The 24,550-nt window shown below is 42.8% G+C and overlaps 1 protein-coding gene across 1 annotated transcript; it reads left to right on the top strand.

The window, feature by feature from the left end:
• Positions 1-8,001: 8,001 nt before the first annotated feature.
• On the top strand, positions 8,002-20,706 carry LOC133123454 (protein FAM124A-like). The gene is made up of 4 exons (XM_061233919.1): positions 8,002-8,105; positions 10,465-10,496; positions 13,593-14,362; positions 19,987-20,706. The coding sequence occupies exons 1-4, from the start codon at positions 8,032-8,034 to the stop codon at positions 20,704-20,706; spliced, it is 1,596 nt and encodes a 531-aa protein (XP_061089903.1). The 5' UTR covers positions 8,002-8,031.
• Positions 20,707-24,550: the final 3,844 nt, after the last annotated feature.

Below are 24,550 nucleotides of genomic sequence, written 5' to 3'. Positions count from 1 at the left end.
ACACTGAATTTATATCCCCACAGACCGGTTCCACCGTACAGCAACCATGTGCGAATCAAGCTGTATACGTCATCAAACTAACCATTGGGAGGGGGTAATTCGATCTGACTGGTGGCGTGGGAGAGATGCCCCCCAATCGGACTTGACAGCATGTCAAAACTAAGACGTATCGTAGTTTGTGATTTCTGATAGTTATTGGGCACTTTGTTCTCTGGTTTGAAATACCATTAACATCTTTGTTACTTTCACAATACTGCTGCGCGGTGGGGTAGGCTACATCGACAACAGACGGGACACATTCCAAGGATAATAATTCCACGAGTCTGATCTTCCGTTCAACCCAACTTTTCTGCACATTATGTGACTTAAACACCATACGCGTTTTGTTGTTATACTGCTCAATTGCTGACCGTTTACACACCCAAATCCAATAACTGATCCAGGCTACTTAAAGAAAAAGACAATATTAGTAATATAAGCAGAACGCTCTACAATCCGTATGTTTGGTGGAAACATTTTACACAAAACACTGATTTTCATTTCATTCCATAAAAGGAATAGGGGTATTTGAAGGCATCGTCCCCGTGAAACAAACGCCTCAAAATGTCTGTCATGGACATTGAGAGTAGAATATAACAGATATATTTCATAAATATGTTAATGGCGCTGCAGTAAGCCAGAGAGATACAATCATTTTCGTGTGTTTATTTCTTTATGTGTACAAACAAGAACTATCTATAATTTCAAACTGATGGTAAAGAAACCACATAATTACCTCATAATGTACCTTATACTACACATTGATTATCTACTACTACACAAGTCTTTCAAATACAAATAATAACTGTCTGAAACAGTCTTTTAATGTCTTAAGAACCAAGTTTGAAAGAATCCATCCATCCATCCATTATCTTAACCCGCTTATCCTGGACAGGGTCGCAGGGGGGCTGGAGCCTATCCCAGCATACATTGGGCGAAGGGCAGGAATACACCCTGGACAGGTCGCCAGTTCATCGCAGGCCACACACACCATTCACTCACATACTCATACCTATGGGCAATTTAGACTCTCCAATCAGCCCAACCTGCATGTCTTTGGACTGTGAGAGGAAACCGGAGTACCCGGAGGAAACCCACACAGACACAGGGAGAACATGCAAACTCCACACAGAGAGGCCCCGGCCATGCCACCCAGTTTGAAAGAATGATCTTGGAAAATGTTACATTTATCGTCAACCCATACTTTTTTTGTAGATTATACAACTAGATTAATAAGGTCCATTGTTTTGCATATATTAACGCATAATATCCAAGAAGCATGAGATCCAAAAGTGTGACCAACGACATGAATATACAGTGCAGTCCGTAAGTATTTGGACAGTGGTACAATTTCTGTTCTTTAGGCTCTGTACTCATGCACATTGGATTTGAAATGAAATAATGAATAATGAATAATGTGGTTAAAGGGCAGACTGTCACCTTTAATTTCAGGGTATTTACATCCATGTTGGGTGACTTGTGTATCCCTTTTTATATACAGTCTCTCCATTTTGGGGACCCAAAAATAATTGGACAGTTGGCTTCCCAACTGTTTGTGGATAGTCAGGTGTATTCATTGCTTCTTTAGTGGATGTATAAGAACGCTAGTCTTCTGTGCATCTGTACCTAGTCTTGATTCTAGGCTTTTGATTAATGGAGTCTGTTATTGACATCTGTCAACATGAGGACCAGAGTTGTGCTAATGCCAGTCAAGGAAGCAATTATGAGGCTGAGAAAAAACAATAAGCTTACCAATAAGCTTACCAAAATGAATAGTTTGGAACAACATAAAGAATAAGTTTTTATCTGCTACTGGCAGACGTGTTCCTGCATTGTGCACTGCTTTCACAGAATAAAGGAAGTAATTGTTGAGTGTGATTCTAAAATGTTCGTTCCAGAGATAAGCACAGGTATTTACTGAAGGCTTTGCCTGTGAACAGAATAAGGGAATATGTGCAGATAAATGGCATACATCTGTATTTGTGATTTCACATGGTTAGGAATACGTGACTTTAAAATATTCCACCATCAGCCACAAGTTTCTTAACTGTAGTCATATGAATTGTCTACAGAGCAGACAGCTGAACTGGTATATGGTGTGACATGCAAAGGTTAAGTTGAAGGTGAAACAAAAACCTCTGCTGCCAAATCCGTGGTTACTGACTACTTTAAAGTCACGCATTCTAAGCCACTGATATCACAAACTAAGGTGTAACCTACTTTTTTATCTACATATCTGGTCACATTCCCTTACTCTCTCCACAACTAAAGTGTATTACACAACCATGTTTATCTCTGGAACATTTACTAACAGTACTCCGTTCATTCAATTAACTCTGAAAAATCGATTGTTCAATACTTCAATAAGCTCACATACTGTATATGGCAATCTGTACAATCTGCTTGCCTGTAGTACCAAATGTCATGCATCAAGTGGCAGCAAAAAAAAACAAAAAAACTATCCATATACAGCAAAAGTGTTTGATTTTGTAAAGAACATGCCCGGACCATGAATCGTTTCACAGTACTTTATTATGCAATATTTAACAAGTAATTTAAAGGTACAATAGGTCATTTTGGACTAACAGTCGATAGAGGAATTGCAGCAACAAACTCTACACTCAAACCAGAACACTGTTTACTTCACCCCTTTCTGTGATCGTGCTGGCATTGAAACGCCACAGGCCGTGGCAATTAGAACTAATTTTCAACCAATGAGCTTGAATTATTGTACAGCTTGAATTATTGTACGATGTTTTGGTACAGAGTGCCGGCCCATCAACTGCATATTTTGAAACCCAACTATTAACACAGGCAGAGGGTGAATCAACATGTCAGTGAGAATTGTTCAATGATAGGAAGGGATTTCAATGATGGGGCGGCCTGTAACATTGTGGTTAAGGTAGGTGACTGGGACCTGCAAGGTTGGTGGTTTGATCCCCGGTGTAGCCGCAATAAGATCCACACAGCCATTGGGCCCTTGAGCGAGGCCCTTAACCCTGCATGGAAGGCAACAGTAACTCAAATATCCATACATTGTAACAGAGGTATGCAGAAGAGCATCTCTGAACACACAACACGTTGAACCTTGAAGTAGATGTACTACAGCAACATAAGAGCTGGCGAAAGTTGGAAGTTGGAAAAAAATCAATTACCTAATAAAGTGCTCACTGAGTGTAAATTTAGACAATCTATGCAGTAAAGACCAATGGGAAAAATTGATAACAGGGAACTGGAGAGTTTGGAGATGAGGTAATGAGAAAGAAAATTAAGAAGAAGAAATAGAAGAACAGAAGAGGAAATTACGCAAGTTTGGGTGTTTAATGTGAGGCCGTGTAAATTGTATTTCCAAATGTCTGTGCTTGCTTGAGGTCAGAGGGTACAGAGTTAATGTAAAGAGGGAGAGTTTCTAGTCAGTATTGTATTTCTGTCAAAATCGCCAGAAAAGTACTGGTTGAGTGGCTGTGTGTAATTAGAATCTAATTATCGATTCATTCGGTGAATTGGTTGATTGAGTAACTAAAGGGACAATTCTTTTTTTAAAGGCATGTGTAATATGAGTGGTTGATAACTTTTTTCATTACATAACTTAAATAATATATTTTCCTTATGTCTAATATTCAATTTTGTCCAAAGATCTGAAACCATTCAGCATGCCAAATATGCTACCATAGAGGAAATCCGGAAGGGGGCAAATACACACCACTGTAAGATATTGTGATAAAAATGGTTTTAACATTTTTCGCTGACTTTATTATTTTAGCATTTTGTTGTTTAAATCTACCCTACTACTATTACCATGCATTACTGTCATACTGTATATATTTATAATTCATTTGAATATTATCTTTCTCCCTAAATGTTCTCTCCAATGCCCTTCTTGTAAGACAAATACTGTAAAAATCCAGCAGTAAACCACCTTCATCTTGCAGGTCGTCCCACCACCAAAATGTTAATGCAATGCAGTATTAAACCCTTGCCACTTACCAAACCATATTAGTTTATTTTTTGAGGACGAATATAGCAGAACATTGATCAGTTGATGATAATACTACCCAGGCAGTGCAATACAGTTAGCCAATGTCGCAGCACGACGGACAACCCTCTGGCACAATAGTACCACTAGGGGGCAGTATTCCCTCAAGACACTGCCTTTCAGATGGCATGTTGAGCCAAGGTCCAGACTCATTCAAGCATGCATATCTGCAGACCGGAAACTTCACGTGGGCGGAGTTCTTGCCACTAATTTTTTGGTCCGACCAATCAGAAGGCTTGGATTTTCGGTTCGACAAATTATAAGGCTCGAATTACGTGTGAATCAAATAGTGTATTTGCCTTTTGGCCTCGTCATCGTTATGGTATTACAATATGGTATTACATACCTCTAGATATGTGAACTGGGGAAAAATATGACAATGGCAGTAAATACAGTAGTCCACATTATTCCATTAAAAAGAGAAATACTTTGCTTTTAATTTCAGTTATCAAATAACCTACTCAGCAGGCTATGTATGTAAACATGAATTAGGTTTACTTTAGGTATACTTAAATACACAACTCTTACTGGGATAATATTTCATTAAGGTTTTTCTTAAGTTTAGAATTTGAATACTTCCATTTTATGTAGCAATTTTTTTCAAGCATTGCTATAAATGGTAAATGGCAGGCATTTTATATAGCGCCTTTATCCAAAGCGCTGTACAATTGATGCTTCTCCATTCACCCATTCACACACCGACGGCGATTGGCTGCCATGCAAGGCCCCGACCAGCTCATCAGGAGCATTTGGGGGTTAGGTGTCTTGCTCAGGGACACTTCGACACAGCCCAGGCAGGGGATCGAACCGGCAACCCTCTGACTGCCAGACGACTGCTCTTACTGCCTGAGCCATGTCGCCCCATTATCAAATTATCAATGATTATTTATGAGAAACATGCATTCATTGTATTCAATAAAATGTATTGTGTACAACTTTGGCACATATAATGATAATTAGTTATAATAAAAAAACAGAATACTAATTTGTGTGTGGAAATAGCTGATAAACAAAGAATTCCATCTAAAGTGCACCTTTAGCAAAAATGTATAATACAAACTTTTCAAACTGCCTTCTACCTACTCAAGTTTAGCAAATTCTGAGGTCACATCTGTATTTCAATCTCAAGAGTAGAGACTGAGATGTACAACAGGACAACTTTGCTTAAGGTGTGTTGTGGGTATCAAATATCAGAAAGATACTTAAAGGAACATGAACACCGGCTTGTACTCTTCAGGGCCGTGTTTATTTATTTATTTCTCATTTATCTATCCTTTGTTGCAGTCCCAGGTTCCAGTCTGTGAAATAATGTGAATAAAACTACAAAGAGCAAAAACATAAAGACAAGGATACAGGAAAGTCACAGGAAATAATAAAACAAAAACAAAATTAAGGAGAGGATAATGAGATAATTAGGTGTTTTTTAAAGATATTCTTTAAACAATGAGGCTGCAGTACAATTTGAATTCAGGGCCCTTTTAATCATCCAGACTGACAGAGACCCTCAAACATGATGAGGTAATTGTGCTGGGATGGAGTAGCCTGGAGTGATGAGGCCTGAGTGCCTGGGAGTAAACAGGACAAATTACGTAAAATCACATAACTAATATGTATATGCAGTCCCCTCCAAAGTATTGGAACAGCAAGGTCAATTCCATTTTTTTTTAAATACACTGAGGACAATTGAGTTTGAGGTTAAAGGATGTATATGAGACGACAGATCTGAATTTCAGCCTTTATTTCCTGGTATTTCTGTCTAGATTTGTTTAACAACTTAGAACATATCAGCTTTTGTATCAGACCATCCAATTTTTAGGTGAGGAAAAGTATTGGAACATGTGACTGACAGGTGTTTGTTGTTGCCCAGATGTGTCCTGTTAGATCAATTGGTTAAACAATACCAACTGCAAGATAAACACTTATCATTGTATATCTGCTGGCCTGTGGTTGAGTTCTTGTCTGAGTCCTGACAGCGTCATCCAACCCCAAGCCATAACACCCCAAACCACCATGTTTCTCTGATATGGGTGGGTGCTTTGGTTTTTAGGCAGTTCCTTTTAGCCTCCGCACTTTGTTTTTTACATCACTCTTGTACAGATTTCTCTTTGTCTCATCAGTCCATAACACGATATCCAGAACTCTACATGTTTTTTGTGTACCAAACAGTTGATTTTAACACACCTAATATTTTGTCTCATTGATTTTTCGGCCTATTTTTCTAATGATGAAACATAACACACCTGTTCAAGAATCATGTGAGCAGTCTATTGTCCAGTTACTTTTGGGCCCTTAAAATTGGAGGGACTATGGATGACAACAGCTACAATTCTTATGCTGTTCACCAAATATGGATGCAACAACCTTCAAATTAAAGGTAAAAGTCTGCACTTTAACCAGACAGTGATTGCTTTATTTCAGCCATTTGTTCGCTGGAGTACAGAGCGTAAAGAACAAAAAATGTGTCACTGTCCAAATATATTACATTATTGGATATTTGGCAGACACTCTTATCCAGAGTGACATACAGTTGATTAGACTAAGCAGGAGACAATCCCCCTGGAGCAATGCAGGGTTAAGGGCCTTGCTCAAGGGCCCAACAGCTGTGCGGATCTTATTGTGGCTACACTGGGAATTGAACCCCCGACCTTCCAGGTCCCAGTCATATAACTTAACCACTACATTACAGGCCGCCTCGTAAATACTTACAGACTGCACCGTAGCAAATCATAAAATATGTTATATATGCATATTTAAATGTTCATGCACAATAACATTTTTTATTGTAAAGTTATGTTCATCTAAAATGCCTACTGAACTTTAACCCACCATTTCACCAGACCATGTGCTGCTCCCTTGCTGCATCCTGTAAGCAAGTCCTTCCTCAAATTGTTGTATCATACTCACTTCAGCATCTCATTGAATTGCTTGCAGATATGTCATCAAACACCACTGTGTGCACATGTGTAAAATATGAAATACTTGGGGGAGGTTTTAGGGGCAAAAACATGATCTGTTGCCTGAGGGCAACACTGTGCAGTAGAGAGTTTATTGTGATGATTAGTCGTTTCTGTAGTGGCTTCCGAGGGCACCACAATTATCTTCCTGCTTGATTATTGGGATTAGATGGAGCAGAAGGGATAATTAAGATTAAAGATTATAGAAGGGATTAAACGGATTATTTGTACGCAAGAGATTATTTCCGGGTTGCAACGAGTTAAATCTTAACATGAGATTTTCTCAGCAGCAGGAAAAGTGCCTTTTTTAATATATGGAACACTCAAAGTTAGGCCAACACATGGCAGGACAGGAGGCACGCATCATAACGAGGATTATTAAGTAACCAACCATCGGGGAAGGAGTTAAAACTCAGCATTTTAACGTAGCCTATTTTAGATATTACAGTAATAATGAGTTAGTTATAGTTATAGCCTATTTAGCCTGATATTTATTTTCTTAAAAGGCAAATCCTTAAAAGTACTTTTAACGTTTAATGAATCAATGCGTTACATTTAATCAAATGTAATTAATCAAATTCAAGTTCATACTACTGATGACAATTCATAAAATGATAAGGAAATATAATTTTAAACAGGCTGTCGGCGTCTTCATATTCGATTTAATTTTGTGTTGTTTAATTGTTTTTTCTACTCGGTAATTCAACAACAGGTGTCCAGTTGAATCGACATCCCTGTTCCTGCCACTGTCTGTGTGTGCGATGCTTATTCATGCCACCGTAGCGTGATAGGGGCGTCGCTGCGCCTCGCACTGTGAACGAAAGTTAAGAAGAACAGCCTCTTAAGCGATCTCGTCGGTGGTACTACTTGGTGCTTGGGAGAGAGAACAGCGGACCCGCGCTCCGACTGCACCTCTTCAACCGGACTGAAGGCACCTTGTTTTCAAAAGCGAGAAGCCACATTCGGAGTCAACACAAAGCAGTGAGGGAATGCAAAACAGTTATGTCTTTATCATCTGAGATGGAGAAGAATTCCACCGAAGATGACTGTTTGGACTCTGGAGCAGAGACGGCAGGGTGAGTGCTGGAAAATTGCAGAAGGCGAAAAGCACTTAAGTGATTTTAGTACCTCTTACCATCTGTTAACCATATATTCTGCATACGTAATTCATATGCCTCGCAAGTATTGGCGTGGACCCACGAAAATAAGATATTGGCGGAACTGTGCAGTGCAAGAAAGCAAGTTCAATTCCTCGACATAACATCATAAAACTCCATAATCGCCATAATAATCTACACTATATGAATATTATGTTTATAGTAGGGGCACGAAAATAGACTCAATATATTGCACTTCTCGTAAGTATTGCCGTATGATCTGAAAGTGACATATAGACCACCGATATGAAGTCATACAGCAATTGTAAATATAATGTGACATCATCACCACTGTATTTCCCCGGTGTGATTTGGTGAACCTTGTGCTCAGGGAAGTTGGTTGAGGCGATTTGTTTTCTTTGAATGTGGTGCACATGGTGACATATGTGATGCATAGGGGATTCTATGTCATGTTCAAGGATACTCTGGTACCCATTTACAGCCATAATCCCAGCTGCTCTCAGATTTTGATTTTAAAAAACCCAGCAGCAGGTGCCCTTTGCAGAAATTTAACAAGCAGAAACAGATGTAAGCTAGTCGAGTGAGTGGAGACCCTGCCTTTTAGTCAATAGTTTCCATAGTGATGAGAGATGTGGACTTCAGAAGCCTTTAAAAGTGCACTTTACATGAGATAATTTAAATGTTTATTGGGGGAACAGACTATGACAGAATCAGACTTGATTTGGGGTGAAACTGAACAGTTTTGAAGTATTGCACAAAAGGTGATAACATGACCATGCTACATGCAGTGTGTAATTATCTTAGCTGGAACACAGCAACCAATTCAGGTGTAGCATTGTGTTTGTCTGTGTGTGTGAGAGAGGTAGAGAGAGTGTGTATGTGGTGTCAGTCAACACCCGACCAGTTCAGATGGCCAGTGACAGCAGCATCTTTCTTCACACAGACAGTCAGTGCTGTGGCACTGTCAGGGACTTCACTAAGAGCAAAGTGGACAGATAACTCATTCAGACCAAGCTGAATGGACAAGGGAGTGTTTTACCCCCTGTAGTCCACATGCATTTTCCCTCAGTTTCTCATGAATATGAGGTTACAGTGCAAACTGTTAGCTTTGATTTAAGGGTATTTACATCCATATTGTGTGATCTGTTCAGCAATTAACTTTACAGGCTTTAGTTTATATGTAATGAATATTATACCTGTGTGAATTGAGCATTCTGCAGACTAACCTGCAGCTCCATTTTCATAACATTGAATGTTCAGTTTCTTCCACTAAATCTGAAAGGTTTTTTGCAGTTTGATTAATCTCATCAATGGCCATCCTACGTCACCAGGGTGGCCATGAATGCTCTATTCTTGGACACATCTCTTCAGGAATTCTAATAAAGTGCAGGATAGAGCCAGAAACTAGTTTTACCAACTGTAGTTGACCTGCTAACAAGGCTGGCTAACAAGGCCAAGGTGGTGGAGAGAATTTGTTTCATTAATCCAATCAGAGAGGAGCCCCTCAGAGCAGATGGTGCATCTGGCATGACCATTTAGGATAATGAGTTGGATACACTGGTACCTGTAACCAATCCATCTGAATGACAGGGGTTTCCCATTTTAGTGTCTCACTCTGTCAGCCTTAGCTTTGGTCTGGCCATGGTCTTATTGTACTTGATATTGCAGAAATTATACATTTTACAAATCAAAATTGTTTGTTTTTTTAAACTTGTTTTTTTACTTGTTTTAAAGGTACAAGGTATGGTATCTCCTGGAAATCGACCTGGAAGATGAAGCTTTCTGAAGTTAAATCTGACTTTCAGTTGAGGCTGACCCCAATTTTTTAGCCAGTGATTTAAAGAGCTATGGATATCAGCTGATAGCAGGAGCCATGGGGGCTATTTGTCTGATTCATGAGATGCTCTGCTGCTGTCAAACCTCAAGATTGCGAGGCAATCTCAAGATCCCTTAAAGGGACATGAGCTACATGGGTACATAAAGTTTTAGAAAGAAATGCATCATACTGTGGCGATAGAAGATATTTTTACTGATATTTCTATTTTAGGCTGGTAGCTGGAATTTCCACCAGGGATAGCATAGCCATGGCTGAAACCTGTCACACTAGGACCCTGCAGTCTGAGAGCATCTATACAAACTGAGCCAGTGAGGAATGTGTTTGTCTTTGTTAGTGTGTGTGCCACCCAGATGTGTAATCTAGACTGCTGGTCCACTGTTTATCCAGATGCTTCTTCATTGAAATGTGAGAATTAACTGCGAAATCATTTTAACAGTCTGAAATGAACCCGTCCCTCTCCACCTCTCCCTCTCTCTCCAGGTCTGACTACAGCCCCATGTCTTCTGGCAGCAGTGAGTACACAGCCTCTGTCCTGTACAAACCCTCCGTGTTCACAGCTATACTGTACTGTATTTATGGTACTGTGTCCTCCATTTTCTGTCGTTTAAGTGAAATCCTAGGGCATGGACCTGTTCTCACAGCCCTGCATGAATGACTGTCGTTTCACCTCTTTTTAAATATGTGTGCTCAAGCTTGCAAAGGCAAGTGTGTGTGTTCCTTTTCTGGTAGACGTTGATTTTCCGCACCTAATTTGTGAAGTGTTAGGCTCTAGGAAGCCCTCCACCCAGTGTAAGCAGAGGAACATGGGCAGGTCCATGCTGGCCCCTTATTTCCCCATACTTCCTGTTAAAGGCCGAATAGCACTGCCTACCATTGTCTCTCCTGGTCTGGGGGGCAGTGTGGAACAGCAGTGCACATACATACTGTCCACTCAACTGTAGTTCACCTCTCTCTCTCTTCCAAGAAAAGCAGAGCCTGCGCACCTGAGAAAATTAAATACATGCCTCTGGCCTCAGTTGGTGGACGTACAGTCAAGACATAAATACCATAACTAATCAGTAAAATACATTACAACACTGTACAACAGTAGTTCTGTATCTGTACAACTTCCCCATCTCACAGCATGCTGTATTGTTGTGAGACCTGAATAAAACACTTTTCAAGGAAATTTCACTTGAACTCCGCAAGCCCACCCAGAGAAAAGATGGGACGATGTGGAGGGTAATTCAATAGCCATACTGCAAGTCCATCTGTTGCCATGAACTTAGAAACTGTTATTTTCTCTCATTGAGCTCAAGAAGGCCTAATAAGAAAATATGTTTTTGGCAGTCCCAGTGAATTCTTAGAAGTGGGACTGAGTGCCCCACTTTTACACCAAATTTAAAAACAATTGACATGTTTTTCTTCAAGGATGGGAAAAAATGAATGTGTGCTATATAAACAAATTGTGGGTACCCCCCTGCATTCAATAAGTGGACCCTGTTTCAGTACAGCGAAAATCAGCTGTGGGCTTTAGTGCTGTGTTCTACTCAATATCATTTCAATGTAAATTTCCCATGTGGGTCAATTACCCAAAGTTTAATGCTGCTCTTCACCAGACTCACTCCAGGAGTTTGATAGTGTGGTTTGGTTGAGAGATTATTTCAGACTCTCTCTCTCTTTCTGAAAACATTATTGATATTCCAGACCAGTCAGCAAGAATTTTCCATATGGTTTAACACAAATACACCACACACCCAACATGTATCACCACACTAAAGCAAAGAAAGGCTTATGTAAATGACACTATTGGAAAGAGCCAATCAACAGCTGCATTCAAAGTGTGAGGAGTAGCCGCCTTTCATCGTGTGAGATTTAACACATCACAAATGTGTCTGGAACTCCCTACAGTCTTCCTCAGGGACCACAGTGCAATTTTCCCCAATGCATTCTTAAGTTCTAGTGGTAGACATTGGATAAATTTAACAATGTTTCCATCCACAGAACTGGAACCAGGCTGAAACTGTGGATAAACACACTGTCAATCGCAATGAGCAGCAATGCTAACATGGTTTTGCTTGCTTGGCCCATGGTTTTAACACTGAACCGTAGCTGCCCCTATTATCCATGTTAGTATGGTTGCAAATAGTAGTGGACAGCAAATCAAGATATGCTTAAATTCAACAATATCATAATGTCTCCAATGCTGAGAACATGAACCTTAAAATCTGTGTTAGAAGTACCACCTCAAGAATTAAGTTTTTTTTAAACTGGAGACAACAGGACCATTAGAGAACAGGACCGGACAAACAGACCTTTAGAGCCGAGCACAAAAGGCTATCGCTTTGTGTTAGTCCTAGTAGACTAAGCAACACAATATCCAAAGGTGGTCCCCCTCAGCAATATATCTGCTTAGACTATGGCAGAAGTGCTGTTACATTTTTTCTCCCGTGTGGGAATCCTGAAACAAATTCTCACAAATCAAGGCACATCATTTATGTCATGGACACTGACAGAGCTATACAAATTGTAGAATGTCAGGTCTATACAAACCAGCGTCTACCACCCTCAAACTGACTGGTGAGTTTGTTTCCACCAATATTCAAAAGTTCCCCAAGCCTCCACGGGGACTTCCCCCTTTGAGGTATTGTATAGACAAAGACCCTGTGGCTTTTTGGACCTGTTAAAGGAAACTTGGGAGGAGAGTCCAAGCTAAAGTACAAATGAAATTCAATACGTGCTGGACCTGCAAGCAAAGTTGCACTCACTCAGTCAAATTGCATGCAAACATTTGCTTCAGGTTCAAGAAAGTCAGAGACGTCAATACAACAGGGGAGCGCAATGGCGAATATACAAATCGGGAGACAAAGTCCTGGCATTACTCCTGTCATTGGCATCCAAATTACTTGCCTAGTGGTAGTTACCGTAAGGTATATGCAGCCTCAAAATTTGATACCTATGCTATGCCTCGGGTGGACAAGCTACTTGATCAGTTGGGCACTGCTGATTTTTTTTTACACTGGATTTAACCAAGGGCTATTAGCAGATTCCCTTGTCTCCAGAGTCCAAGGAAAAATCGTCTTTCTCCAGTCCGGTTTACACCAATTCATCACTCTCCTGTTCGGGTTGCATTGGGCCCCGGCGACCTTCCAGTGTCTGATGGACAGTTAAGACCACATGCTGCATACGCTGCTGCCTACCTGGATGATATTATCACCCACAGTCATGACTGGCAGAGACATATGCAGCATTTGTGAGCTGTCCTGAAGATTCCGTGAAGGGTGGGGCTCACTGCAATCCCAAGGAAGTGTGCAATTGGACGGAGAGAGGTACAGTATCTGGGGTTCCTTTTGGAGTGGGGATTTGTCAGTCCTTTGGTAGATAAGACAGCGGCCATTTCAGCATGTCCCCAACCCAAGTCCAAAAAACAAGTGAGGTCATTCCTGGGGCTAGTGAATTACTATTGTCTGTTTATCCCGGATTCTTCTAGTCTTTCTAGTCCCTTGACTGACCTGACTTGAAAAGGAGCCTCAGATCTGGTCCAGAGGAAGGAGCAGTACCAGGTGGCATATCTGAAAACATGCAGTCTCTCTATCTCTCTCTCTCTCTCTCATTCTCTCTTTCCACAGGTGAGCGCTCCATGAGGGAGTTTCAGGACCCCTTCCGGGTCTGCATCCACATCATCACTGACCCAGGTCGGGCCAGACCTCTTCAGCGGGCAGCAGACACCCTCCTCTCCTGCATCCACCCAGAGCTGCATCTGTTTCGCGTGTCCGAACGGGGCGCCTGGCAACTGCGACCTAAGCCGCCCGTCTACGGTCCCCCCTCCGCCCACCAGAGGGCGCTGCCTGCCCAGTCCGCACTGGCTGTCATCCTGTTCCTCCACGAGGAGTACGGGGGAGAGGAGCCCATCCTGCACCTCCACCATGCCCTCCGGCACCCACCCTGGCGCTACCACCACACCGAGCGAGTGAGGGGCCGGCTCCTCCCCTTGGCCCCCAGCAGCCAGGACTTCTTCACGCTGGCACCAGGAACGCCCCTATGGGCCGTGCGCCAGGTGCACTATGGGAAGGAGGTGGTGCGCTTCACTGTGTACTGCCGGCACCAGAGCTTTGGCGACATGGTGAGGATGTATGGTCTGCTGCTACGCCGCCCGCTGGCCCAGCGCAAGGAGGGCTTCTGCCTCTTTGTGGTGTACTCAAACCCAGATGCCGAGATACAGCTGTCCCTAAAGAGGCTCCCCCGGGGCCAGAGCCCCATTCCTGCTGACTCTTCCGTCATGGAGTTCCGTGTGCGGGATGTTGGGGGGCTGGTGCCCCTCCTGCCCCATCCCTGCACCCTCATCAGTGAGGTGCGCTGGCAGACCGAGGACTACGACGGGAACAAGATATTGCTGCAGGTGAGCAGGGTAGGGGGGGTAGCAGGGTTAGCTGCCAGGTTCTGCTGTTCTTTGTTGTTGCTTAGCATTTGATCAGTTAAAGATTGGTCTGGCTAATCTAGTTACTTGGATTCAAACTGGTTGCGGATTAGAGTGAAAAAAGAAAAAACAACATGCCCAGTAGATTTCTAGTGTTGCAGCCCTCTGATATAGATGGTAAATGGTAAATGGCAGGCATTTATACAATTGATGCTTCTCCATTCACCCATTCATACACACACTCACACACCAACGGCAATTGGCTGCCATGCAAGGCCCCTACCAGCTCGTCAGGAGCATTTGGGGGTTGGGTCTCTTGCTCAGGGACACTTCGACACCGCCCGGGCGGAGGATCGAACCGGCAACCCTCCGACTGCCAGACGACTGCTCTTACTGCCTGAGCCATGTCACCCCCCAGATGGCATGCACAATGTTGTTGTAGCATTGTCAGGGCACTGGTGGGTGGAGCAGGGGGGGCACTGTGGGTAGCAGCTACTGGCTAGCATCTAGCCTCCACATCAAATACAGTCTCATAATGTATTATCATTAACTCACTATTATTACTGAGAGCATGTGAGAGCATTACAGAGGCGCATCCTGTAGCCTAGTGGCTAAGGTACATGACTGGGACCTGGAAGGTCGGTGGTTCAATGCATGGTGTCGCCAGAATAAGATCCACCCAGCTGTAGGGCCCTTGAGCAAATGCCATTCTCTAGGGGGGATTGTTCCCTGTTTGGTCTAATCAACCGTAACTTGCTTTGGATAAAACCATCGGCTAAATAACAAAATTATTATTATTATAGCATATGGAGGCTCCAAACATTACCAAAAACCCTCCAGTTACTTCTTCCAATGGGACCTTCCCCTAGACTGGAGTTTCATTGACTTGTCGCCCTGTTGCAGGGAGAACATAAAGAGAATCTGAGAGCATTTCCCACTGCACGGTTCACATGCCTGGCGGTCAGGCTCCAAGGCTTGGCATCTTAGTGCAGAAGTGGCCAATGTGCTTCATATTAAGCCAGACTGAGTTGCACCAGGCCGGCATGAGTGGGCCCAAGAGAGGATAGTTTTTCCGCTCCGGAACAAGGGTAAGAGATGCCTTCAGGACAGGAAGTGCGAGGCAGTGTTGTGATCGCTCTTATCCAGAGTAAAACAAGCCCTTAACCCCCCTCTCCAGGTGTTTCAACAGACCCCTCCCTGTGTGCATGTGTGTGGCAAAAAATACAGGTAGACTATGCAATAGCTTTCTGTTCTGTTCGTTGAGAAATCACTGAGCTTCACACACCATTAATAGTAACCCACAGCTATCTACTCTGCCTGTCTGCCCTGTCCTCCTGTGTTTTCTTTCCCGGAAAATTCCATTCCCTGGTGTAGCTCTGGTAGCATCTCTCTGTGTGTGGGCATGTGAAAGGGAGACAAAATGAGTGTCTGTGTGTGCATCTGTGCCTGTCCTGACCAGTTGAAACAACATCTGCAGGAGAGCCAGTGGGGTATTCGGTCATGGTTCTGGAAAGGTTCTTCATCTTCTTTTTAGGTAAGAGTGAGAAAAGTCCTTTCAGTTCATGATCCTGAAATAGGGTGCAGTATTGATTTGAAATAAGTTAATATTACCCACAGCACCCAGAGATGAAATATGAAATATTTCAGAATATTTAAAGAAGATTCTTTCCTGAAACCCCAAGTCGCATCAACACCGCTTTCTCCATTCAAAACCTAAATATAGACTTCCAGAAACAGTTCAGTGCTGTTTTGTAATTTATATGAAGCAAACTCAAGACAAAGTCTGGCTGCTATTGTTTTTTAAAAGAGAAAGAGAAAATGAGACAGAAAGAGTGAAGTGGGAATAGAGGAGAGTCTAAACAGGAAGTCAGGAACGGAAAATGGAAAATGATAAAATGGAAAAGGAGAGTTGACAGAAAATGGGAAACAGCAAGCAGAAAAAAGGTAGAGAGAGGGAGAGAGAGAGGTTAAGGCAGAGAGAGAGAGAGAGAGAGAGGTTAAGGCAGAGATAGAGCATTCTCTGTGTTTGCTGACAAAGAGTTAGAGGGGAGATTGGGGGGGGGGGATTGTGCCAGCTGGAGCTAGGGATAAGGAAAGCACAGGGCCGCTCTACAACACCCCCTACAGTAAGGGCGGTGTTCATTAGAGATGGAGGGTTGCTGTATGTACTGTGGGGTATTTCACAGAGCTTAGGGTGGTGTTCATTAGAGATGGAGGGTTGCTGTATGTACTGTGGGGTATTTCACAGAGCTTAGGGTGGTGTTCATTAGAGATGGAGGGTTGCTGTATGTACTGTGGGGTATTTCACAGAGCTTAGGGTGGTGTTCATTAGAGATGGAGGGTTGCTGTATGTACTGTGGGGTATTTCACAGAGCTTAGGGTGGTGTTCATTAGAGATGGAGGGTTGCTGTATGTACTGTGGGGTATTTCACAGAGCTTAGGGTGGTGTTCATTAGAGATGGAGGGTTGCTGTGTGTACTGTGGGGTATTTCACAGAGCTTAGGGTGGTGTTCATTAGAGATGGAGGGTTGCTGTATGTACTGTGGGGTATTTCACAGAGCTTAGGGCGGTGTTCATTAGAGATGGAGGGTTGCTGTATGTACTGTGGGGTATTTCACAGAGCTTAGGGTGGTGTTCATTAGAGATGGAGGGTTGCTGTATGTACTGTGGGGTATTTCACAGAGCTTAGGGTGGTGTTCATTAGAGATGGAGGGTTGCTGTATGTACTGTGGGGTATTTCACAGAGCTTAGGGTGGTGTTCATTAGAGATGGAGGGTTGCTGTATGTACTGTGGGGTATTTCACAGAGCTTAGGGTGGTGTTCATTAGAGATGGAGGGTTGCTGTATGTACTGTGGGGTATTTCACAGAGCTTAGGGTGGTGTTCATTAGAGATGGAGGGTTGCTGTATGTACTGTGGGGTATTTCACAGAGCTTTTTAAAGAACCTAGGTTGGTGGGTTGTTTTGGTCCTATCATTTCGATGAAAGGCGGGATGAGCCACTGGGCCTTCGAGGTCAGCCAGCATGTGAGAAACCAGCCCAAAATGTCCATTCTTTTGATGTTTGTCCTTTTAAAGATACTGTCACTGATTCGGTAGAAACACTACAGGGGTACAGGGATACAGAGTGACTTAGGACTAGGTGTTTTAAAGGCACTGTTTGTATGCTGGTTAATGCCTTTTCCAGCTGCCGCTGCAGCTCATAAACAGTGTGGGCTGGAAATGGGGGTCACATCATAGGGGTACCCCCTCTGCGTCCCTTTAACTACAGGGTGACACCCTTTAATGGGGCCCCATCTCAATGACTCTCTAGGGGCCCCTGAACCAGAGGTAATCTGCGAGGATGCGTTTATTATCACATTCTGTGTAAGACAGCAATATACAGGGACTTCAGGGTGGCAGAGGTGGCGTGTTTATCTTTTATCTTGGGATGGCCTGTGGCGTAGTGGTTAGGGTAAATGACTGGGACACGCAAGGTTGGTGGTTCTAATCCCGGTGTAGCCACAATATGATCCGCACAGCCGTTGGGCCCTTGAGCAAGGCCCTTAACCCTGCATTGCTCCAGGGGAGGATTGTCTCCTGCTTAATCTAATCAACTGTACGTCGCTCTGGATAAGAGCGTCTGCCAAATGCCAATAATGTAATGTAATGTTATATAATACCTCCCTAATAGATACATCTATAAACTACAGTTAAAGTGGGGGAGGTATAAACCATACAAAATGAGCACTGTGTAACTGACTGGGACACGCAAGGTCGGTGGTTCTAATCCAATTGTAGCCACAATAATATCCGGACAGCAGTTGGACCCTTGAGCTGCATTGCTCCAGGGGAGGATTGTCTCCTGCTTAGTCTAATCAACTGTACGTCGCTCTGGATAAGAGCGTCTGCCAAATGCCAGTAATGTAATATAATGTAACAGGCAAACAATCCCACCAAAATTAATGACAAAAAGAGGAGGTCTGGGTGTAGGAGATATAATTCCAGTTCCATCACTGTCTATAAGGAAAGGAGGCTTTACACTGTGTGAAATCAGGGTCGGCTCTCAGCGTATGCAATGTAAACCATCACCTAGGGTGCCATCTGTCTGGAAAAAAAGTGTGTTTTGTGTGTGAGGGCAGCACACGACCCCCTAAGGTGCAAGGAACCTGACATTCACTCCTGTTTCCTCTGTGTCTCTGGGAGAATGTTTCATGTCTTTATAATATGTTGCTTCCTCCCTCTTGTTCTCAAACATGTGTGCAGGTATTTATTGCATTTACCCTAGAGAGCATAAAACATCTAGGCAGATGCATCAGTGTATCCCCTTTCAACAAAATATGGTAAAGCAAAACAAACACTGTTATTCCATTGAACTACAAAAGGAATAACGCATTTGGTGCATTTCAACGGTAACAATAAACTAAAAAGCAATCATAATCATATACACTTATATACTGTACATATTTACCAGATGCTTCTCCTCTCTCTGTCCATATAATCTGATGGGCCTGGATGCACGTCCAAAGGTCAAGCTTGACCAGGCTTAAGCTCCTCAGTCAGTGACCTTCAGTGACCTGAAGAATAAAGAGATTGTCAGTGAACGTCAGCTGTCTGGACTAGGTGCATTTGGAGAATTAAGAAAGTTTTGATGTGCTGGCCACAGTTGGAACTGGTTTGAATTTAATGCCAGACCACGAGGCCCATCCCCAGACCACAACAGCATCTTAACAGGATGGGCCACCCAGTAGCCCCCTCAGACATCTGTATATAATGATCTGTGTAATGCTTTTGCAGTTCGGTTTTAGAAGCCAGCGCTGGAATTGACAAAATGGAAACCGTCTCATTTACCAGTCTTTCCACACTGCTGGCAGCGAAAACTGTTCAGGCTCAAAACGTATTTCATTATTTAACCTTTGTTTCACCAAGTAGGTCAACTTTTGCAGTGATGACCTAGGGAACCAAAGTGGGTCGGCATGAAAGGTGTTGTAAAGCCAGTCAGATGTAGGGGTGACACTCATGTCTCTTATGAAAGAGGGCACCATTCACAGCACTGTGCCTCAATCACTGTGCTGGGGCATTGGGTTTTCTATTTGGTCCAGAGGGAAGAGTGCCCATCAACATCTCTTCAGGCAGCAAATCCAGCCAGTTTTCCAATATGGTCTAAAATCAAGTTTTTAAAAAAAAGCCAGTTTTCCCAGGAGGTCTAGAATCAAGTTTTTAAATAAAAGCAAGTTTTCCAACGAAGTACAACCAAGACCACAACTTGGGCTGCTTACTCTAGTTTACAATTAGAAGTTTACCGGGTGGTATGACTGCTTTGAGTGACTGTTGAGCTAATTTTCATATCTCTGGGTAGGTCTAAGCAGATTAAATGACATTATCTGTAAATTCCATGAATACATAGAATTGTTGAAATGGCTATACAAAACAAGACTATATACAGTATAAAACTACTAACAAAATATATGTAGTGCCACTCACACCTTTAAATTGGAATTTAAACTGATTCTGTTTCAAAGGGTTATCCTTGTTCACCAGGTCTCCTGCAGTCTACCTGCAGTGGATTAATGCAAGGGTTAATAACATTTAATATAACGCCGTGACTTTCTGTCCTTTATGACTGCAGGTTCGAGGCTCAGCCCAGTGCAGACGCAGGCATACCATTGGCCAGTTCAATGACCTGCTGGAAAACTCACTTACGCCATCGTCCTTCCCACCAGACCCCGCCGTTGCTCCCCCATATGGGTGTGGCCCGCCCTCCTACCGAAACCGCCGCTACTGCCGGAACTCATCCCGCGCCCGACACCCGAACCAGACCCGGCTCTCCCAGCCGGACCTGGCTCTGGCCTGCCATAAGGCCCAGGCCAACCAGCGCTGTGAACCGGAGGCCTCTCGGTCCTGGTGGTCGGGCGTCCGCAGTCGCTCTCTCTTCTGCCTGCCCACCTTGAGCAGGGCCTGCGCCACCCCCTCCTCCCCCTCCCCTTCATTCTCCCTCTCCCGCCGCCCCTCCTTCCTCACGCCGCCATTTCGGCTCAACGTGGACACACTGGTGGGCGCCGAGGAGACCGACGTGGATACGGGTCTGAAGATGGACAGCAGGGCGGTGGACCTCTCTGTGGTTTCAGCGTACTCCGGGCCTCTCCCGGCCCCACCCCACCCGCAGGAAAACCCTGCTCTGCTGTGGAACGGCCGCTCCTCTTCAGCCCAGCCCCTGGTTCAGTACCGGCCTCGGCCCCACAGTGCCTGTCCCGCGGGCTCCGTGTGGGACGGAGGGAACAGAATATGGGCAGAGGCCAACGGTCACCAGGACACGCCTGCAGAGGAGGAACAGGAGTTTTACATATGAAAAGTATTGTGTGCCTAGGAGCTACTGCCATTTGCTGGCCACAGACAGAACTGCAGGGATACTTCATCCACACGCTCATGCCTACACAATATACACACACATCTTTTTGCAGTAGTGGTTAATTTATAGTTATATTTATAGTTATATTTAGAATTTTCTTGATGAAAGGGATTAATTCACAGAGCTAAGTAGATGACATCTACAGTGGGCTCCAGAGTTATTGGCACCCTTGATAAATATGCACGAAAAATAATACAGTTATTGACATAAGCTTTTGTTTTCCCAACATGCATAAAGTGGTGCGCTTTATTAATGATTGAATGGAATCCAAAGTGTTACAATTAAAAATATATGTTTATTTTTTCTTTTTCAAAAAAACTGGTTCCACAATTAGAAAGTATTAAACCCCTGGTTTAATATTTTGTGCAAACAGCCCTGACAAAGATGACAGCCATGAGTGTTTTTCTATATTTTCTATATATTTATCTATATTTTCAAATGTATTGAAATAAAAGTATATAGATTATATACAAAAGTAAAAAAGATCTTGTATGTTTGAACATAAAATATCCATGTTGGCTCACCTCATCTGGTTTCTTGGGTCTGAATTGGTTTATGATATTAAGGGGAAAACAAAAACCATCCCAGCATGGGGCTCTCAAGGACCAGGCGTGAGGACCACTGTTTAGGGATTCTGGTCCATGTTGAAATGATAGCATCACGCAGTTGCTGCTGAGTTATCGGCTGCACATTCACGCCAGGAATCTCCCTTTCCTGCAAATCTCAAAGGTGCTGTATTGGATTTAGATCCTATGATATCTAGAGCCTTAGTTTCCTCTTCTTAGCTGACAGGAGTGGAACCCAGTGTAGTCTTCTGCTGCTGTAGCTCATCCACTTCAAGTTTGACGCATGGTGTGGTCAGAGATGCTCTTCTGCTAACCACTGTTGTAAGGCATGTTTATTTGATTTGCTGTTGCCTTCCTGTCAGCCAGTCTGGCCCTTCTCCACTGACTTCTCTCATTTACAAGGTGTTTTCGCACACAGAACTGTCTTTCCCTGGATATTTTTTGCACCATTCTGTGTAAACTCAAGAGACTGTTGTTCATGGAAATCCCAGGAGAACATAAGTTTCTGAGATAGTCGAACCACACAGTCTGGCACCAACAATCACTAGTTCAAAGTCACATAGATCACATTTCTTCCCCATTCAGATCATTGGTCTGAACAAGAACTGAACCTTTTGACCATGTCTCCATGCTTTTATGTATTGAATTGCTGCCACATATTTGGCTGATTAGATGTTTGCATTAACAAGCTAATAAAGTGGTCACTTAGTGTAAATCTCTGCATTATAAATATATAATGGTATTTATAAAAACTGAGTAACAGTGCACGAAAGTGAAAATGACAGTCCATGTTACAAAGATGGATCATGAGCGACAAGTCACAACAGCTCATTCTGAAGGGTAACACCAACAGCATTGTGTGGTCTGCTTTTCTTTGTCACTATTTAAAATGTTTAAAATGTAAAATATATTTGTGTACAACCCATAGCTTTTTGACAGATTATTTCTAAATGAAGAATCACAATAAAACTTTGTCATTGTTTTACCCTTTGTATTGGTACACAGCAGGTATTTATTTGCTGATATTAACACAGTAAAATCATTTTTTTATCTTGTCTGTAAACTCTTGTGCTTGCATTTTGTGTGAAGGATATTCTACCAAACAAACTGCAGGCACGTGCTCAACTAGAGGAGGTCAATGGTACACCATAATGCATGCACAGACCTGCTAACTGAAACTGCCCTCCAGCAGGAGGTGCACTGCAGCATGTTTAGGGCTTTGGTTAGGGCACACATCAGACCCGAACAGTTATCATACCTTTCATTCCCTTAAGTCCAGGATCCCAAATTATCTTGGATTGCCTCTGTGTCTGCTGGTTATCGATGCCTTTCTGCACTGCTTCATTTAAGTCACTGTTTGGCTAAAGGGTCCTGTGTTTAATGGGAAATTTTGCTATGGATTGAAAGGAAATTGAATGTAAATCACAAAAAGCAGCAGAGATTGTGGCCCTCCAGGACTGGAGACATTCAGAAGAATTTAATACAAGGCTTTGCGATGAAATGGATTTTAACAGTTCCCCATTCTACAGGAACATTCTGTAAAGAACAAAAACCAGCATATGCCTGGGCTTTCCAGGCCCAAGGCTCCAAGCTTCTGATGTAAAGGGTCAGTCACCATGTTGTAGGAGATTCAACACTGCCACCATTTCATACCCTGGTGTCATGCTTCCAGTTAACTTGTGCTGGGTTTGGCAACAGCAGGTTGGCAGAGAGCACGTGTCCTGATGCATCACTTTGTGGATCCTGTCAGCAACAGCAGTAAATAATGGATGTGTTAACAATAAAGGCTGAATTAATGGCCCAATGCATTGTGGACCCTAACTCTGAGAATATTAATGGAAATACAGTAGGCTCTTAAGCTGGTTTGCTCTTTTAGGTGAGATCATTTTTGTACCAGAATGCTTTACCTGATATTTACCATCTCCATGTTTGTAAATTGCAAACAAAAAGCTCAGGACATTAGCTTTAATTTCAATATTGTCAATTTCATTTGGTAGAAATTGTGCTGGGTGGTGAAACTAAAACCATGACTACTGCAGGCATGTAGAATAGTATTCAGCTCACCTCAGAAGGCACATATGCAAGGTCAAATGAATTCTGGATAATTTGCTGTTATGCAAACTAATAGAAACACAATAGTGCTAAAATGATAATTGTGCTATCTTGCTGTTTTCAATTCTGGAAATCGAAATGATAGGTTATCTGTTTGAAATGGCTCTATGACAAGAGTTGTTTTCTTGTCTATTTTTGGAACAGCCAAATTATCAGCTTCTTATTAACAAAGCAATCTAAGGAGATTGCAGGGGATTAACAGATTTTGTAAATAAGCAGGTGCAGGCCCATTTAAATCCTTACGGGTTAAGAGAATGTTATCACATTAAATAACTACCTCATTTCAGCTTCTATGGAATTCTAAGACACAAACAAACCCAAAGACTTAAATATCTTCCTCTCTGGGTCTTGCCAATTATGCACTGCCTTTCTGGGCTTCAGGCTGCAACCAGCACTGGAAAGTCAAGATCTGGTTGAGATTCTGTGGCTCATCAACACATTGAAACAGTATTTCATCAGCCTGGTCTCACACTAATTTGACGACCGGTGACCGAATGTTCTGACCACTGAACTCACTGTGTTCCAAAATCTGAACATCCACCCCTAGTGGTTGAAGCTAGCAGTACGTTCTAATACCCCAACCAAAACCGAGATACTCGAACACTTGCATACCACACATTTTTGTGTCTCAATGCTCAATACCTCTGTTGCAACATTTTTTGCCATTTGCCCATGGATTATGTGTAAATAAATCTATTTTATATCTATTATATTTTCCTTGCAGTTGCAGAATGTTGTCGTGGGGTGGCGTTTATCCAGTATTCGGTATATGTGAACTGATTTCCAGGTCATGAAAAATCGGTGCAAGATCATGTTGGATCTAATAGGCTGAGCCATTCAGCAGCTGCAGGTTGAATGAGTCTTCATTTAGTTGCTGAACTAGAGATGACTTTCTAGTCTACCTCAGAGGATCTGTTGCTCTGTTAGATCAAAGGCTGCACTCAGGTCAAGGAGCAGTCATATACAGGCAACTGCAGTCAGAAGACAATCGTATACCATTAACAGCTTTAATGAGGACTGCTTCTGTGTTAGGAGCCAGACATGGAATCTCAGTTTTTAGATTAGGTCCAAAATTGTTATGATTATTTGGGATTAATTTGTTTGTT

The sequence above is a fragment of the Conger conger genome, chromosome 3 (genome assembly GCF_963514075.1).
Source record: "Conger conger chromosome 3, fConCon1.1, whole genome shotgun sequence".
Lineage (NCBI taxonomy): Eukaryota > Metazoa > Chordata > Actinopteri > Anguilliformes > Congridae > Conger > Conger conger.
The sequence above is the reverse complement of the archived record's forward strand: the minus strand, read 5'-3'. Positions and strand labels throughout refer to the sequence as shown.

Bases quoted from the DNA above. Each gene is read 5' to 3' on its own strand.
- LOC133123454 (XM_061233919.1), top strand. From the start codon at position 8,032: ATGTCTTTATCATCTGAGATGGAGAAGAATTCCACCGAAGATGACTGT. The intron at 10,497-13,592 runs GTGAGTACACAG...CTCTTTCCACAG, and splicing joins CCCCATGTCTTCTGGCAGCA to GTGAGCGCTCCATGAGGGAG. The intron at 14,363-19,986 runs GTGAGCAGGGTA...TTATGACTGCAG, and splicing joins GGAACAAGATATTGCTGCAG to GTTCGAGGCTCAGCCCAGTG.